General features: G+C 43.8%; 1 protein-coding gene across 1 annotated transcript in view; it reads right to left on the reverse strand.

Annotated features, from left to right (window-relative positions):
* The window catches only part of SLC4A8 (solute carrier family 4 member 8), an 81215-nt gene that overhangs the window by 8254 nt on the left and 53041 nt on the right, over positions 1-19920 (reverse strand). Inside the window, exons 16-23 of the mRNA XM_018047749.1 lie at positions 19492-19653; positions 12431-12544; positions 9349-9510; positions 8198-8449; positions 5430-5498; positions 4019-4192; positions 1599-1736; positions 34-125 (exon numbers count right to left, since the gene is read on the reverse strand). Coding sequence (XP_017903238.1) covers positions 34-125; positions 1599-1736; positions 4019-4192; positions 5430-5498; positions 8198-8449; positions 9349-9510; positions 12431-12544; positions 19492-19653 — 1163 coding nt within the window. The remainder of the gene's footprint in view (positions 1-33; positions 126-1598; positions 1737-4018; positions 4193-5429; positions 5499-8197; positions 8450-9348; positions 9511-12430; positions 12545-19491; positions 19654-19920) is intronic.

Below are 19920 nucleotides of genomic sequence, written 5' to 3' on the forward strand. Positions count from 1 at the left end.
GAAGTCAACTCCTCCGTGTTTTGGGAGCTTTACCTGAAACTGTTGTTCTTTCCAGGACTACTTAGTAACTTCCTGCTCTCTAAGGGGAACTTGTCTCCCCCAATTTCTAACATTTTCTCAGCTTCCTGCAAGAAAAGGAGACATTATTTTATCTTGGATCAAGTGAAACCAGTAGTCTACACCAGCCCATTTTTCAATCCCTATAATTTCTACCTAATTTTCTCTCACATTTATTATAAGAGAATGTAGCTATGTTCGTTCATAGTTTTGACTCACCATAAAATGAGTGGCAATCTAATATCTGTACCTATTGAACAGTACTTAAAAAAAAAAAGAACCTGAATATGAGTAAACCTTTAGATACAACTACCGATTTACCGGAAAGAGGAGCCCAACAGGCTACAGTTGATGGCACTGCAAATGATTTAGCGACTGAAAAACAATACTGTTAACTACAGTCACAAGGCTGGATACTATAACCCTATAACTTACTCATCTCATTGACCTATCACAGCCCTACCCCTTAGCGTTCTGTGATGCCACCAGACTCCAGTCTGGAGATTTTTATCTCAGATCACTCCTAATTTCCACACTGGCAAGCCCTACAGAAATATTGGTGATGTGGAGGCCATTGCTCACTCTAGCCTTCCTTTCCTCTGCAACCAATGTGAAATCCCCCACAGAAACATGCCCTATGTGTTAGCCTGTGGACTTTTGGACTATCCTACTTTAGGCTTGTTGTTGTTGTTTTGTCACTAAGTTGTGTCTGATTCTTTTGCGACCCCATAGCCTGTAGCCCACCAGGCTCCTCTGTCCATGGGATTTCCCATGCAAGAATATTGGAGTGGGTTACCACTTCCTTCTCCAGAGGATCTTCCTGACCCAGGGATTGAATTTTTGGCTTATCCTTATATAGGATCATTGCACTGTATACCTTAAACTTACAACATATTATGGGTTAATTATATCTCGAAAAAATAACACAAGATTTTCAAAATTCAAGATTTGGGGGAAAAATTCCTCTAAAATGAATTTCAAAGTGCCTATTTCAGGCACTAACTGGATGTGGAAACTCTTTCAGGCTCATCCTTGGACTGGTATCTTCATTTTGCTGAACATCCATTCTTTGCACATATTATAAGCCACTGACAGAAGGCCCATTGTGTGGATGGCAGAAGCCAAGTGCTCAGGAAAGTGAGAAAGGCCAGAAAGTCCTATACAAGTCATCTCTATGAACCACAACACATCTGCAATTAAGTATGTAACAAACACTCTCAGAAAATAATAGATTTTGAATAATTATCAAATTAGACCTTTGGGAAAACATAAACTATTCAATCTGATAATAAAAGCAGATTCACATCCATATTCTAAGTGTAAACCTGGTAAGTAGGCTGTAGACAAACAGAGGGAAAAACAACTGGTTATCAAATTTGAAGATGAAGGACAGACATGAGCTGAGAATATCTTCAGAGTAATCTTCCCCGATCCTAAATATAACCCTTGGGATTCCAGACATGCTGACTTTCATGTGGCCCTTCCTATGTTCTGTAATTTGAGGCTGCCCCAAAGCGTGCAGCTGGTGCAAGAACTATGACCTCTTCCTCCTTGGCCTTCTTCTTGGCATCATCCAGCTTCTTCTTTTTGCTCTCAGGCATAAGATCATCCAACCAGCTCAGCTCCCGCTTAGAGAAACAGAGATCCATGACTTTCCTGACAAAGACCAAGGCCAAAACCTGAAGAAATATAAAGAAAATGAATTAAAGGGGCGTGTTCCCTTCTGGAGCAAAAAGCCACGTCTTATGTTCACAGCAGACTAAGACATGTCAGGCAGAATCAAACTCGACAATCATCATAGTTGCCTTTTATTGAGGCTCTCTATACCAGATACTATGTGTTTTATGCACAATATTTTATTTAACTATCATCATAACAACTCTAAACTTATTAATTCCCTACTTGAACTAATTTAATTTCTTCACTGAAAAGAGAAACCCTCATTGTCAGATTGCCCTAAGAGCTGTCTTCTCCTGCCTCGAGGCCAGTAGGAAGGGCTAGAGGGCAGGACAGGGGTGGCAAGCCTCTCTAGGAGATGGTTTTGGTGGGGCCAGTTATACCCAACCTGAGCAGGGCCACCACAGGGTCAGGGCACCCTGAAGGGCCATGTGGATTTCCTCTGGCCCTCTGCCTGTACATTTACTCGCAAAGCCTTGCTTTATGTCCGCTGCATGGATCTCGAGTGGTTTCTGCCTCTGGCCTCTGATGAGGTTTGACACTCATTTTATAAATGAGGAAACTGAGGCCCAGGGAGAGAAGGTAACTTGCCTAAAATATGACAGCTAATCAACTCAATAGAAATGACCAGAGTTCTCAAATACTTCTCCACTTTCTCCCCATAAGGGCCATTTCAGCCAAAGGAGAACCAATAACAACCCAGAATGCCCTGTGTGGACTGACTGCTATTCACCAGCTAAATCCAGTGACTGGATCAGAAATGGGGCAACTCTGGCTAACTGCATTCATTTCCCCTTAATTTCAACAACTATTTTCACAATAAATACAAAATTGAAAGTATCCCTTCCAGGATTTGCTGGGAATTTGCTATTTCTCTAACCAAACACTCAAGCCCTGAACACAGCACCCCAATGCAGAACCCTACATGTATTCTGACAAAACTGAGAATCCCATCAGGAAGATATATATCTAGGAGATTAGGGGAAAAGAACCCCAAAGTTTCCTCATCCTTGAATATTCTTCCAGTAAGACAGACTTCAAAAGTATGTAAATGAATACTCGATATTACCCTCATTGCCTTTTCCCTCCAGAGGTGCATCCTTTGGATAACTTTCAAACAGCCCACTGAATGCTCAGCATTCTCATGACATAGAGTAAGCCAGAGAGAGGAAGGCATCAAGGGGACAAGATGAAACAGTGAGGTGGTCGGGTGGCAGGTATTCCATCATCACCCTGGTTTTAGGAAACAGATTGTCACCTGTTGCACCACACAGTTCAGTTTTCCTGGTCTCCTTTCCAAAGCCCTTGCTTCAGTTTGAAAGGAGGCAGGGGTGTCCCAGTCATTTATCAGTACTAGACACCTCTTCCTCTCTCCCAGTGACTTGAAACAGTGCATTTTCATCACTATGGACACTTCTGATTGCAATGAATTCTAAACTGGAACCATACTGCTTTCAGATAATATGCAAATTATCACAAACATGAAGAGTCCTCTCTCCAAATCAGATTCATGAAAGACAGAGAAATATTAATAAATAGAAATACAGAGAGGCAGAAAGGCAGATGGATAGTCTTGAAAGAAAACATGGCAAACTACTACACACATGCATCCACACCCCAAGGTCCCCCACGTGCTTGGTCTGTGAAGACCAGCCAAACAAGCAGGAACTCACCATCAATGAAGGACTAGTATCCAGAATACAGAGAGCACTCCTGAAACTCAACAACACAAAAACAAACCGCCTTATCTCAAAATGGGCAGAGGACTTGAACAGACACTTCTCCAAAGAAGATATACCAACGGCCAATAAACACGTAAAAAGATGCTCAACATTACGTTATCACTGCAGACATTAAAACCAAATCAAAACCACAACGAGATACTAACTCACACCCATTAGGATGGATGTTCTCCAAAACACCCACCCTGACGCAACATGGACCAACCTTGAAGACATGCTAAGGGAAGCAAGCCAGTCACAAAAGGACAAATACTGTGATTCCACTCACATGAGGTCCTGAGAGGAGACAAATTCATAGAGACAGAAATTAGAATGGTGGTTGCCAGGGACTGAGGGGAGTTATTGGTTCACAGGTACAGAATTTCAAGTTTTGCAAGATGAAGAAGGTTCTGGAGAAAGATGGTGGTGATGGCTGCACAACAAGGTGAGTGTACTTAATGCCACTGAATTGTACAGTTACCATAGTGAAGATGCTAAGCCTTACATTACGTCTATTTTATCACTATTTTTAAAAATAAAGAACAATACCTTTTAACACTCACCATCATGGGAAAGACAATGGCAGCTGGAGACGCCTTGATGGCCCAGAGCAGCACGAGGCAGGTCAGCTGGATGAGGGTGAAAAGGTGCACCTTGCGCAGCGGCACGTGCCGGAGGTAGATGAAGTCCGGCTGGTGCTTCGCGGGCATCCCAAAGAGCTTCAGGCGATCAAAGAACTGGAAAAGGGGGGTCAGCACTTATCTTCCGGTGGTTTTCCTGGGGCTTGTTGGGCCCATTCATGTCTGGTATACCATAGGCTCTGAAAGGTAGCTAATACCATTTCTACCTGACAGAAGTAGAAACTGAGTCTCAAAGAGAACAGGTCATTTGGCCAAGGTTGGTAAGGGACAGCATCACATTTAAACCTCTCTCTTCTCATTTTCAGTTCAACTTTCTTCTATCCATACTGTAGCTCCTGAGAGAGCTCTTTCTTGGGGAATACTGAAAACAAAATAGGCCAATGGCATTCTTCTGCTTAAAAGCCCAAATCTATTTGTTCTTGGAGGAGTTTGGAGCTTTTCACGAACTATTTAAAGTAAAAAGATAAAATGAAACCTCACAACATTCTGGATATAGAAAATATCCTTATATTATAAAAAGGAAAACAGAGACTCTGAGAGATTAAATAACCTGCCCAAAGAACTCAGTGTTTAAAAGTGATTACTGGACATTCCAAAAAGACAAAGAGGAACCAGCCACCAATAGAAGTAGCTAAATTATCATTTTATCTATGATAAAATGAGCTAACACAAGTTAGCTCCTGATTTTCTCAATTCAAAGGACTCAGAGGAATGAGCTGATAGACGGGGAAAGACAATGTGTGACAAGAAGTAATACCTGCTTACCTGGGGCAGTTCCCTTGACTTCCCAATCTCTTCACCAATGTACCCCCAGTTACACCTCCCCCCACACACATTTTAGCCTGGCACCAAAACTAGTGGCATCCATGGCAACTCACTCCAGTATTCTTGTCTGGAAAATCCCATGGACAGAGGAGCCTGGAAGGCTATGGTCCACAGGATCACAAAGAGCAGGACACGACTGAAGCAACTTGACGTGCACATATGCATGTGTAGAAGCCCGTCTGGCTTCTGACCAACCTTCCAGATCTAAGTTTACTAGCATCTGACAAAATACCTAGTGTTTAACACATGTCTGATAACTGCCGAATGAAACTGACGAAGGACTGGAACCATGGCGCTGAGTCAGGCCACCCTGGAAGTCTCTGTGCCCTCATGCCAACACGACTGTATTTTGTCCAGTGTCCAAGGGAATGTCTAAAAGAGCTTAAGCAGCAAGACTAGGAAATAGTTCCTCAAGAACTGGCTTCTGGTTCCCTAGGGAAGCTGCTCTCCCTGGTCAGGAAGGTGAGCTCACAGAGGGAAGACGCTGCCTGGCTGAACCCCATAGTACCTGAATTCCTTGCAGGGAAGACACTCCCATGTAGAGGAAGACTCCATACAGGACCGGCATCGGGATAAACTGAAGATGAAAGGGCAAAGACCAGAAATTCAATGTGGTATCATAGCACACTCAAGATTATATAAACTGCCAAACCTCCAAGAAGGGAAGCAAACTCACAAAATCACTGCAGAAATGCTGCATTCGTTTCTGCTGTTTTTACATGATTAAGAAGCAGAAGTGAACACAGAAGCTGACAATGATACAAATCATTTTGTTCTGAAATGAAATGATTACATGTAAGTGTAATCTGGTCCTGGTTAAATCATAGGCCTCACATCTTCTCCCCATCTGGTTCTTCCTCCTCCAGGGAAATGGGCAGGCATGCACACACAGACACATGCACACACAGACACATGCACACACACACACTCACCCATCTCTTTTACAGAACTGAAATCTTTTAAATCTTTTGTAATCACATAATCATCTCCTCAGGGATTTGGTGTATTTTAATATAGGCTAAAAGCATTTGCTTTTTATTAATCAGAGACTTAAGGGCAGGGGTAGGGAGGTATCTTGTCAGATAAAGAATAATTTAGGGAGAAATGGCAACATGATTCTATTACACTTGAATAGACACGCACACTTCCCACATTATACCAATCTAGGTAATTTTCAGAGCAGCTTTGTGAGGTAATGAGGCCCATGGAATTAAGGCGAGGAAAATGTCACTGCAAAGACTACACTCAACTTGCTTTTATGCTGGGGCTAAAGAACATTTCTAAACATAATTCTTCTTTGAACTAGAAAATCCCCATTGGATTTTACATTGTTCTGGCTCTAGAGTGAGTAGACATCTCAGTTTGGTGCTAATCTTGTTAGAAGAACTACTGAATGATTTCCTAAGAGAATCCTCCTGAGACTGTTCTAGGAGCGCCAGGCAATGCCCACCACAATGACTCATGGTTACGTTCCAAAGAGCAGACACCTTTGGGCTCCTCCAGATGGCACCCAGATCAGAGGTGGGGGCATGGGGCATGAGGAGAAGGGGCAAGATCAAGTGAAAGGTAAGGGGGCAGGAGGAGGGTTCAGAATCCTGTCCCACCTCTGCCAATTTGCACCCTTAAGCAGCATCTGCACTGCAGGCTGAAGTGGCTGACGAGTCACTAAAAAGTGGGAGAAGGAGGCAAGGGAGATAAGTAAGTGCTCCACAATGGCTGGGGCTTGAACTTTCTTTTTTATCCTGTTTTTCCCACAGGCAGGCCTTTCACCCACAAAAACATTTATTCCTCATGTTCAAAGTAGCTTCTATCTTTCCAAAAATCCTATTTTCACCCCATGTCTCATACCAGTACTGCCCATTTCGCTCTTCTACTTCATCAGAAAAAACTTCTTGATAGAGTTGTCTGCCCACACTCTCTTTACTTCCTCATCACCTATACACGCTTCAGGTCCCCATCCCTAGGCTTCTACTGTATTGTTCCAATGAATCTACTCTTGGCAAGTCTCATTAGGCTTCCACGTTACTAAACCCAATGATCTTGGCTTGGTCCTCATTTTTCCAGACAGTTTCCAATCAATCATTGCCCTCGCTTGAATTCCCTGACATCATACGCTCCCGGTTCTCCCCTTCCCGCTCTGGCAGCCCCTCTGAGTCTCGGTTGCTGTCTCCTCCTCTACCCACCTTCTAAATACTGGACCTCCATGGACTCTGCTCTTCTCTCCACTCCTCCTTTTTTATAGCTACCCTTCCCCCGAGTGAGCTCATCTATGCCCCTGGCTTTCACTACCACCTATGTGTTGCTGACTCCCAACATTTATATTTTTAGTTTAGTAACAACCCCTAGCCTCTCCACTCAGATGCCTACCAGACATCTCACTCAAATCTGATCACAGCCCATCCCTTACAAAATCACTTCCTCCTTCATACAGTCTTCTCCGCCTTAAATGCCATCACTATGCACCCAGATGGTCAAGCCAAAAACCTAGCAGTCATTTTTATGTTTCTATTCTCCCATTCCATATCCAATCAACCAGCAAGACCTGATCTCCTCCAAGATATACAGAAGTTATGCCTTTTATGCATTCCTTACTACCAACTTCCTTATCCAACCACCATCCTCTCTCATCTGTAATAGACTCACCAGTCTCTCTACCTCTATTTTTCCTCAAACTTAAATACTTATTCTCTAGATATAAGCCAGAGAGATCTTTTTAAAAAAGACTAAATGGATAATGTCCCTCTACTGTTAAAACCCTTTGAAGGTCACCTTTACCAGCGTTAACAAGCCCTACATGCTCTGCCCTTGCCCTCTTCAATCTCATCTCGCAGTGCTTCTGCTTTACATCCCGGAGCCACACAGCCCTGGAAGCTCCTAGAACATGCACCATTATTCCCCACTTCAGGACTTGTCCAGACTGCTTTTCTCCTTTCCCCCATGTCCTCTCCCACCACTCATGGCAGGGCTGGCTCCATCTCATCTTAAACACCATTTCCTTAGAGGAGCCTCCTCTGACCACACTAACAAAACACATCCCTTTAATTCTCTATAAAACCATACAACACTGTATATTTCCTTTGATCACATATTACATTCTGTAACTACCCTGTTTATTTTCTTAACTAACTTCCTTAACTACATCTTATCTGTCTTGCTCCCCTCAGAATAAATTCCTCAGGGCAGGTATTTGTATGTGTTTCTATTTATCATACCACTGCATTCCCAGCACACATCAGGCACTTAATATTTACCTAGTGAGCGAATGAATGGTTGTACCTTTAATACAGCTGTCATGAAGACTGAGCAGCCCATCAGCACAAAGATCATAAGGCCTGTCACTCTCTGTTCTCGGATGCCCAAGAATTTGGGCTGTTCTCCAGGGGCAGAGCACTCAGATTCCAGTTTGAGGCTATTCACGTGTGTGATGGATAGGACAGTTGCGGCCACAAACCAGGGCAGGCCCATGATGGAGCAGACACCCAGCATGATGGCCACCATCAGCAGGTCCAGGTGGTAGCCACATCCTTTCTGTGGGGAAACAGAGTCTCCATCACCATCAGTGGGCTGGCTGTAGTGGGACATAGGACAGTGAGCTAAGAGTCTCAGGCCCAAAGCAGGAAGGATAAGGAAGGGGTCCAGGGATTCCAGAAGAGTCTTGCAGCCCCTCCTGGTTTGGAGGGAACAGAGAAGAAAGAGAAACCTTAGCGTGTCCTACACATGCCAATATCCAGTTTTTATCCAAGTGTCCCCAGATCTCACCCTGAGTATCACATATTCAAAGATACATCCTTTCTCGGCAGAGTAGCCAAAGACACATCTTGACCATTCTAGAGGGTCGACCCTATAGGAGTTGATGATAAAAAGGTTCCTATAAACACTCCCCATTCCTTGCCAAATATGGATGTTGCCTACACTAGGGAATGAAGGAATAGAGACGAGTCATGAAGCCTCTCACTAATCAATGTATTGGCACCAACCCTACCTCCTAGGATTCTTGGGCTCAAAGTTCAGTCTGGAAACCTCATTAATGGACACCAATGGGAGAACAGTTGTCTCCAGGAAACAGTGGTCCAAGCCCTAACCTGAACCTCAGGAAGATAATCCTGGACCAGAGCATGTGACCATATAGGGACGACCAAGAATTCTGCCCACCAACCTCCCCTATAGGTCTGAGAGGAGAGTAATCGATTCCAAGCTTCCTTCACATTGTACAAACATGCTCTACTCTAGTTTCATCTCCAAACCAATCTCTGTCATTAATGAAGGAGTCAGAAACCCCTGGAAACTCTCTATGAGCTCCTTCCATAACTGCTTTCACCCAGGTTCTACAGTTCCTGGTCTAAATGGGCTTTCCCTAAAATTTTTTAAAGATGTAATAGGTTGCCATTTTTATTATGCCATTATTCTAGGTCAGAAATTTTTCTTACCTTGAGTTTGTGTTCCTTCCTGTTAATGATGACGGCTGTGATCTGCTGGTCCATGAATATTAAGATAGTGCAGAGCAGTGCTGGGATAACTGCAGCAATCACAGTCCACCAGGGATTGGGGCCAATGGGACTAATAATCCACCCTCGGTCATCCCTTGTGGGCTAAAGGGGAAAAGCAAGGTTTTATTTTTGTATTTTAAGTTAACTGTAGTCATTAGGGCAAAACAGATCAAACTGAATCACAACAACCACATTTCTTTTTATTCTTGAATGAAAATTCTCAAAAAAAAAAAAAAAAAAAGGGCATGAAATACAGCAATTCCTTAGAAAATCTATGACCTTGTTCCAAATCCCCTTTGAAAGAGTCAGTCCTCAATTGTCAATTTCTTATGGAATATTCACTAATCCTTCACTTCCTTCCCTGGCTCTCCAAACTCCTGTGTACAGAAAAAGTGACTTTATCTCTGCATCGACCCAGATAAAAGATATTAACTAATAACAAAATCTGTTGTTTAAAGAAGAATTTAAAACTTTGAAAGACAATATAAATAACTTTGATTATCCTCCTCACTACTCTCCCCACCAGAAGCCATATCATGTATGTTTACAGCACAAATTAAGGCAACAGAGTCAGTTACGTGGAATCTAAGGGGCCTGGTCCAAGACACGCCTCCCATCAGCAATGCTGGGCGTCAGGCAGGTGGCCCGCGCCTCCCCCCTCCGAGTCGGGGGAGGGTCCCGCTGCGCCCCGCCGGGCGTCTGGCAGGTAGGGGGCCGTGTGCGTTCGGCCGCCCCCGTGGTGTGAGCCCTGGGGGAAGGGGGGGCTGTGTTGGGGCGCGACGCCCGGTAGGCTTCGGCTTCCCCAGCCCCGCAGCTGGCCCTAGAGACCTGAGAGAGGAGCCCAAAACACTGAATCTGGGGACTCGCATGATCTGGGATCCTCTTCAGTGACCCTGTAAGACCACTGTTCATAAATCTTACAAACTAACTGTTGCTGCTACTGCTAAGTCACTTCAGTCGTGTCCGACGCTGTGCAACCCCATAGACGGCAGCCCACCAGGCTCCCCGGTCCCTGGGATTCTCCAGGCAAGAATACTGGAGTGGGTTGCCATTTCCTTCTCCAATGCATGAAAGTGAAAATTGAAAGGGAAGTCGCTCAGTCGTGTCCAACTCTTCTAACTAAACTCTTCTAAATCTAAAAAAAAAAAAATGCCAGGGTACTCTGGGGAAGAAAAGTTCACTTTGATTGGCAAGTAGGGATGGAAGATAAAAAAAAGGCCAGGGATACAAACTGGCCCCAAACTCATGAACAAAGCAAATACTTTAATCCAAAGTATTTGGTTCCACATTGGTTATCATTCTAGGATTCAAAGACTCTTCAATAATGTCACCAAGTTCCAAATTATTAATAGGTTAGGTTCTGAAAGTTTATAGAATCTGTGTTTCCTTAGTAATAATGTTCTAAATGGTTGTTAAATTGCTAGGTCAACACAAAAACTTATTAATCCCTAACTGACATTAATCCATCAATAATAGTACTAGCCTTCAGACTGGGTCTTGGTCACTGGGGGTCATGTGGTGTAATAGGGAAGAGAAGAAAGAAGAAAATGTTCTCTCTGCTTCCTGAAAGGGAGGCCTGCCAATGAGCAGCACTGCCTTTGACATTCCCCCATTTTCTCTGACGTCTCTCCCGTCTTCCAGAGGCCTTCTTCCCACATGTCCCAGAAATGCAGTGCCTTCTGACTATCTGAAGCCTACCCATCAGGAAACCTTTCCAAGGACTGCTTAATGCTCCGAGATTACTTATTTTTACACAAAATCCATTCCTCCTGCATTGTCGACCTCAGCCAGCTATTAGAGAAAAAGCTGATTGCACTCATTCACACAGGGTGAGTATGATATATATTCTAGGAGGTATATACTTTTAAAGAGGATTTTTTTAATCCATCAATTTCTAACTGGGTGGAATTTCAGTTGAATTTAACAAAACGAAATAAAATTTTTTCAAGCAATACAGAAAAAGATATTTTTAACCAGGCCTGCTTCAGGGAGAGAGAAAGGGAAGACGAAAGCTGACTATGCCAGGTGTTTACAAGTTACCACGGGTCTGCGTTCCCGGCTTCCTCCTCCTCCCCAGCCTCCCCGCCATTCCCTCCTCTCCTGGCTCCTCTCCAGTCCCCAAGGACACCCAGGTTTCCTCTTCTCTCCACCCTGTGGGGATCTGTGGAACTGAGCTCAGCTATCTTCTCAGTTTCCTCAGTAGGTACCCCCAAACTGAAACAGATTCGAGTCCCCATGTTTAGATCATCTGTTTTACTTTTTGTATAGATTTTTGGATCAACAGTATTGATTATAGACAGATATACAAGCAATGAATTAGGGTTGAAGAGAGGTCACGATTACTCTGGTGGGAGCCCTAGAAGGAGGGTGAAGCTCTTCCACCGCCTCACCTCCTCATGGGGCAAGATACTTGAGGACCAGGACTGAGGCCTACAAAGAGCCTTTTCACCCTTCCTGATTTCCTAAGCCAGCTGATGCTCCATGAAGTGCTGTGAACCAGAACTTGTTCCAGAGACCCACATTCCCACAGTCTTTGGTATATGTTTATATAACTATAAATATTCCATTGTTTTATTTTTTAAATTATTTATTTGGCTGCACTGGATCTTATTAATAGCTGTGGCATGGAAATTCTTGGTTGAGCCATGTGGGATCTAGTTCCCTGACCAGGGATTGAACCCAGCCCCCTGAATTGGGAGTATGGAGTTCTAGCCACTGGACCACCAGGCAAGTTCCCACATTTCATTGTTATAAATCTTCACATTTTAAAGACAATAAATGGCATTAAGAAAATAAATAAGGCTTTTCATTCATTAAACAACATTAGGTTTTCTGACTTTTCTGATTTGAACTCAGTCAAGCCTGAAGAGTTTGCTTTTCTGCATGGTATGGTGTGAGCAGCACGACTCAGATTTAGAGGACCACAAAACACATGATTACGATAAGGAGAGGCCCCTGAAATAACTCGGGATCAGATTCTAGGAACTACATAATGGCACCAAGTACCCTAAGATCTGTTTACCTTGAACACACTGGGAACCTGAAGCTTGGGTGATGGGACTCCAATCAAAAAATCAATAATCACCATTGTGAAGATAGTGAGGAAAACAGCAAAGTCACTCACCATGGAGCGGACCTGGCAGGAAAAAGGATCGGAGATGTGTTACAGTGGATTAAACCCAACAGAAAAGACTCAGGTATTGTAAAATGCTTAAACATGCTCAGAAGAATGATTTAATTTTATTGGTCGATTAATACAAGCATATTTAAACAACAGGACTATGTTAACATGCCAAAATTAATACCACCAAAGTGTGGGTATCATTAGGGAGAATGAATCCTCTGACAAATTCTCCTGGGACCCACTCCAAACTCTGAGTTCTGTTTAGAGAATCTGGGCCCAGCATTTAGGGAATAGCTCTGAGAACTTGGGATAAGATTTCCTGGGACCAACAAGATCCAGGTGTACCCAGACCTTGCAGCAGCACCAACTCCTCTTTGCTCTCAGCCCCAGCATCAAATCCATACGAAGTCCTGTTGGCTCTGCTTTTAGCTCATGCCCACAGTCTGACCCCTTCTCACCACCCCATAGCTCCCAACCAGATCAGAGGCACCAGCAGCTCTTGTCTCTGTAGCTGCAGCAGACTCCTAACCCTGCCTCTCTGTCCTTATGTAAAGCTGCTGGAATGAGCATTCAAAACACAAGTCAGATCATGTCACACTTCTACCAAAACCCTGAAATGCCTCTTCATTTCACGGAGCTAAAAAGCCCAGAGACCTCCTTGGCCAGTGGGGCCCACACACATCTGATATCACTACTGCTCTGACCCAGGTCCTAATGCTCCCCAGCTCACTCTGCCTGTCCCAGCCACACAGCCCTCCTTGCTGTTTCTTACTCACGCCAGACTCTCCCACCTCAGGGCCTTTGCACTTGCTCATCCCTTTGCCTCAGCGGCTTTTCCTCCAGCTCCTCCTTTACAGCCACTCAAGCATCACAGTTCCCACTTAATCGTCTCTCACGGCCACCACCCTCCACCCTAGTACTCCCTGTGTGCCTTTCCTGCATTCCTTTTCTCGAAAGCCTCTCAGCACCATTCTGCCCCTAAGAGGACTGACTAACCGATTTTATAGTTTTGTAGCTTTAATAAAACACAGTCCCCCTCAGTGTCTAGTGCCCACTGTATGCCCACCTTAATCTGAGCTTCCAACAAGACTGAGCCAGATATAACATCTGGCCAGACATACATGGCCACATGTAACATCACTGATACCTTAACCTGGCTTTGCTTTCTTTTGAAACCTGAGGTTTCTAGCTCCCCTTCCCTGGTTTTTTTAGTTCTCCTCTGAATGTTACATAAATTCTCTGAACATGTAGCTGCCCTACCATGAAGCCCATCCTGGGGCCCAGGGTCCTTCTCTTCTCTGAACTCCTGTGGCACTTATATCCCAGGATGGCATCCATCTAATGACTGCTATCTCCTATGGGCCTGGTTGTTTCATGGGTTTTCCCTTCCTATTGATGACAGGGACACTCTTTCTCTCTCTCTCTCTCTCTTTCTCTCTCTCTCTCTCTCTCTCTCTCTCTCTCTATATATATATATATATATATATATATACACACACACACACACACAAATTAGAGGATAATTACTTCACAGCATTGGAAGGTTTCTGCCATACATCAACACAAATCAGCCATAGGTACACATGTCCCCTCCCTCTCAAACTCCCATCCCACCTCCCTCCCCATCCCACTCCTTTAGGCTGTCACAGAGCACCGGCTTTGAGTTCCCTGCATCACTCAGCAAACTTCTACTATCTATTTTACATACGGCAATGAGTATGTTTCAAGGCTATTCTCTCACATCATCCCACCTTCTCCTTCACCACTATGTTCAAAAGTCTGTTCTTCATGTCTGTGTTGCCTTTGCCGCCCTGCAAGTAGGAATAAAACTACCATATGAGAAGCTAAAGGAGAAAAGGAAAGATATACCCATTTGAATGCAGAGTTCCAAAGAATAGCAAGGAGAAATAAGAAAGCCTTCCCAAGTGAACAATGCAAAAAAAATAGAGGAAAATAATAGAATGAGAAAGACTAGAGATCTCAAGAAAATTAGAGATACCAAGGGAACATTTCATGCAAAGATGGACACAATAAAGGACAGAAATGTTATGGACTTAACAGAAACAGACAATATTAAGAAGAGGTGGCAACAATACACAGAAGAACTATACAAAAGAGATCTTAATGACCCAGATAACCATGATGGTGTGATAGAGCCAGACATCCTGGAGTGTAATATCAAGTGGGCCTTAGGAAGCATCACTACGAACAAAGCTAGTGGAGGTGATGGAATTCCAGCTGAGCTATTTTAAATCCTAAATGATGATGCTGTTAAAGTGTTGCACTCATTATGCCAGTAAATTTGAAAAACTCAGCAGTGGCCGCAGGACTAAAAAAGTGAGTTTTCATCCTAATCCCAAAGAAAGGCAATGCCAAAGAATGTTCAAACTACCGCACACTTGCACTCATCTCACATGCTAGCAAAGCAATGCTCAAAATTCTCCAAGCCAGGCTTCAACAGCACATGAACCATGAGCTTCCAGATGTTCAAGCTGGTTTTAGAAAAGGCAGAGGAACCAGAGATCAAATTGCCAACATCTGTAGGATCATTGAAAAAGCAAGAGAGTTCCAGAAAAATATCTACTTCTGCTTTATTGATTATGCCAAAGCTTTTGACTGTGTAGCTCACAACAAACTGTGGGAAACTCTTCAAGAGATGGGATTACCAGTCCACCTGACCTGCCTCCTGAGAAATCTGTATGCAGGTCAAGAAGCAACAGTTAGAACCAAACATGAACAACAGACTGGTTCCAAACTGGGAAAGGAGTACGTTAAGGCTGTATATTGTCACCCTGCTTATTTAACTTCTACGCAGAGTACATCATGCAAAATGCCAGGCTTGAAGAAGCATAACCTGGAATCAAGATTGCCGGGGGAAGTATCAGTAACCTCAGATATGCATATGACACCACCCTTATGGCAGAAAGTGAAGAAGAACTAAAGAGCCTGATTAAAGTGAAAGAGGTAAGTGAAAAAGCTGGCTTAAAATTCAACATTCAAAAAACAAAGACCATTGGCATCCAGTTGCAAATAGATGGGGCAACAATGGAAACAGTGAGAAACTTTATTTTGGAGGGGCTCCAAAATCACTGCAGATAGTGACTGCAGCCATAAAATTAAAAGATGCTTGTTCCTTGACAGAAAAAGCTATGACCAACCTAGACAGCATATTAAAAAGCTGAGATATTACTTTGCCAACAAAGGTCCTTCTAGTCAAAGCTATGGTTTTTCTAGTAGTCATGTATGGATGTGAGAGTTGGACTATAAAGATAGTTGAGCACTGAAGAATGGATACTCTTGAACTGTGGTATTGGAGAAGACTCTTTGAGAGTCCCTGGGACAGCAAGGAGATCCAACCAGTCCGTCCTAAAGTAAAATCAGTCCTGAATATTCACTGGAAGGACTGATGCTGAAGCTGAAATTCCAATACTTTGGCCACCTGATGCAAAGAACTGACTCATTGGAAAAGACTCTGATGCTGGGAAAGATTGAAGGCAGGAGGAGAAGAGGACAACAGAGGATGAGATGGTTGGATGGCATCACGGACTTGATGGACATGAGTTTGTGTCCATCAGGAGTTGATGAACAGGGAAGCCTGTCATGTTGCAATCTATGGGGTGGCGAAGAGTCTGACACTACTGAGCGACTGAGCTTAGCTGATGACCCAGCAATCCCGGGCATATACCCTGAGGAAACAATAATTGAAAAAGACATATGTACCCCAGTGTTCATTGCAGCACGATTTACAGTAGGTAGGACATGGAAGCAACCTAGACGTCCATCAACAGATGAGTACATAAGGAAGTTGTGGTACACATACACAATAGAATATTGCCCAGCTATAAACAGGAATGCATTTGAGTCAGTTCTAAACAGGTGGATGAACCTAGAGCTTATTGCAGAGTGAAATCGGAAAGAGAAAGAGAAATATCATGTATTAATGCATACCTATGGACTCCAGAAAGGTGGTACTGATGATCCTACTTGCAGGGCAGCAAAGGAGACACAGACATGTCTATTTTAAAATTATATAGTAACTTTCAGTTCAGTTCAGTTCAGTTCAGTCGCTCAGTCGTGTCCGACTCTGTGCGACCCCACGAATCGCAGCACGCCAGGCCTCCCTGTCCATCACCACCTCCTGGAGTTCACTCAGACTCAAGTCCATCGAGTCCGTGATGCCATCCAGCCATCTCATCCTCTGTCGTCCCCTTCTCCTCCTGCCCCCAATCCCTCCCAGTATCAGAGTCTTTTCCAATGAGTCAACTCTTCACATGAGGTGGCCAAAGTACTGGAGCTTCAGCTTTAGCATCATTCCTTCCAAAGAAATCCCAGGGCTGATCTCCTTCAGAATGGACTGGTTGGATCTCCTTGCAGTCCAAGAGACTCTCAGGAGTCTTCTCCAACACCACAGTTCAAAAGCATCAATTCTTTGGCGCTCAGCTTTCTTCACAGTCCAACTCTCACATCCATACGTGACCACAGGAAAAACCATAGCCTTGACTAGACGGACCTTAGTCAGCAAAGTAATGTCTCTGCTTTTGAATATACTATCTAGGTTGCTCATAACTTTCCTTCCAAGGAGTAAGCATCTTTTAATTTCATGGCTGCAGTCACCATCTGCAGTGATTTTGAAGCCCCCCAAAATAAAGTTTGACACTGTTTCCACTGTTTCCCCATCTATTTCCCATGAAGTGATGGGACCAGATGCCATGATCTTCGTTTTCTGAACGTTGAGCTTTAAGCCAACTTTTTCACTCTCCTCTTTCACTTTCATCAAGAGGCTTTTTAGCTCCTCTTCACTTTCTGCCATAAGGATTGTGTCATCTGCATATCTGAGGTTATTGATATTTCTCCTGGCAGTCTTGATTCCAGCTTGTGTTTCTTCCAGTCCAGCGTTTCTCATCATGTACTCTGCATATAAGTTAAATAAGCAGGGTGACAATATACAGCCTTGACGTACTCTTTTTCCTATTTGGAACCAGTCTGTTGTTCCATGTCCAGTTCTAACTGTTGCTTCCAGACCTGCATACAGATTTCTCAAGGGGCAGGTCAGGTGGTCTGGTATTCCCATCTGTTTCAGAATTTTCCACAGTTTATTGTGATCCACACAGTCAAAGTCTTTGGCATAGTCAAGAAAGCAGAAATAGATGTTTTTCTGGAACTCTCTTGCTTTTTCCATGATCCAGCGGATGTTGGCAATTTGATCTCTGGTTCCTCTGCCTTTTCTAAAACCAGCTTGAACATCAGGGAGTTCACAGTTCACATATTGCTGAAGCCTGGCTTGGAGAATTTTGAGCATTACTTTACTAGCATGTGAGATGAGTGCAATTGCGCAGTAGTTTGAGCATTCTTTGGCATTGCCTTTCTTTGGAATTGGAATGAAAATTGACCTTTTCCAATCCTGTGGCCACTGCTGAGTTTTCCAAATTTGCTGGCATATTGAGTGCAGCACTTGAACAGCATCATCTTCCAGGATTTGAAATAGCTCAACTGGAATTCCATCACCTCCACTAGCTTTGTTCGTAGTGATGCTTTCTAAGGCCCGCTTGACTTCACATTCCAAGATGTCTAGCTCTAGATTAGTGATCGCATCATCATGATTATCTGGGTCATGAAGATCTTTTCTGTATAGTTCTTCTGTGTATTCTTGCCACCTCTTCTTAATATTGTCTGCTTCTGTTAGGTCCATACCATTTCTGTCCTTTATCGAGCCCATCTTTGCATGAAATGTTCCCTTGGTATCTCTAATTTTCTTGAAGAGATCTCTAGTAACTTTACTGAGATATAATTCACATGTTTTACAGTTTATTATTTTTTAATCGAAGTATACTTGATTTACAGTGTTTCGGGTGTACAAAAAAGTGATTCAATTTCATATATATATTATTCTTCAGGTTCTTTTCCATTATACGTTAATTACAAGACACTGAGTAGAGTTCCCTGTGCTATACAGCAGGTCCTTGTTTATCTATTTTATATATAGTAGTGTGTGTATCTGTTACAGAGACAACATTTTAAGCTTCTTTTGCATCCCCTATTTCACTTAAGCCAGGCTTAAGTAGCAAGTAGTCAGTACACAACTGCCACCTGTTCATTTTATGTCCAGACCGGAAACAACAACTTATTTAGAAATTATTTATTTAGACAACTTATTTAGAAACAACAACTTATTTAGAACTGCAGCCTCCACCTGCCCTCCATGCAGCTTCCCTTAACCACTGTGTAGACTGACTGTCATCTAAGAATGTGTTGTTGTCTTGATTGTATACACAGAAAATGTCTTATCAACTGATACCGCCACTCATTCACACATCCTGCTTTGCGTATCTGACTGATAAAAGCCTCACACACAGAAAAACCACCATTTCCTCCTGATCTTAGCTCCTACTCAAAGCAAAGATACCTTTAATCCCTCTATGCTTGGCCTCTAATTCCACCCCGCCCAAACCAGTCATGAAACAACAATGCCGTCTGCATCAGGGAGAGGCAGTTGAGGCTTCAAACCATCATGCAAACCAAGTCAGGAGTGTTTTGGCTGCTGCAGTCAATGTGCCCAGTGATTCCACAAGCTATTACTCATCATCCCCAAGAGGAGACTCTGGGGTCCCCTACATATCCCAGGCAATCATCCCAATGTACTGTCTTCAGGTGCCAGTTCCAGCTACTGCTTGCGACATACCCCAGCACTCTGGAAATGAGACGTAATTGAACACGACGACCCCCTTAAACTCACCGGACACTTTTCAATCAAAAATTCTTAGGTCTTAACCCCTCAGCCTACACCACACATCTGTGAAAGAGGCTGTTGGACACAGGAAGAAGAGAAGGCCGCGGCCTCCAGCATCAGGTCTTTGGAGCTCTGCACCTGTCAGTGTACTCACAAGCAGCATGGAGGCCGAGAACGGGTTCTGTGAGACTAGAAGTCTAACACAAAAGAAATGCAAGAGTGTGCTACCTACTCTGGTCGGGAAATAGCGACTCGTCTTGAACGTCTTCAAGGTGCTGGAAAGGATGAAGGTGGTGAAGAAGAGAATGCAGGACCAAAAGAGCACGTCAGGAGTATAGGGTCCGTGGTGGCCGCAGGCGGAGCCTGCGAACTCTCCGTGCATCTCCTGGCACTCCTGGAGGAATAGACAATCTGGGTGATGAAAGGCAGGCATGAGGGAGGAAACAGCGGCTGTCTCCTGACTGTCACTGTCATCCCAGGGTTGCTGGGACATGCAGGCTGCCTGTAGCCTCCACCTGCCCTCCGTGCAGCTGCGGGCTCTTGTTTGCATTTTGGGTGACTGCTTATGGTCCTAACTAAGACACTTTTGTAAATGAAATCAGAACTGTCCTGAGCAAACACGAGGTTCTGGGATGGCCCCAGCTATTGCACTGTTTTTATT

Source organism: Capra hircus, chromosome 5 (genome assembly GCF_001704415.2).
Source record: "Capra hircus breed San Clemente chromosome 5, ASM170441v1, whole genome shotgun sequence".
NCBI lineage: Eukaryota > Metazoa > Chordata > Mammalia > Artiodactyla > Bovidae > Capra > Capra hircus.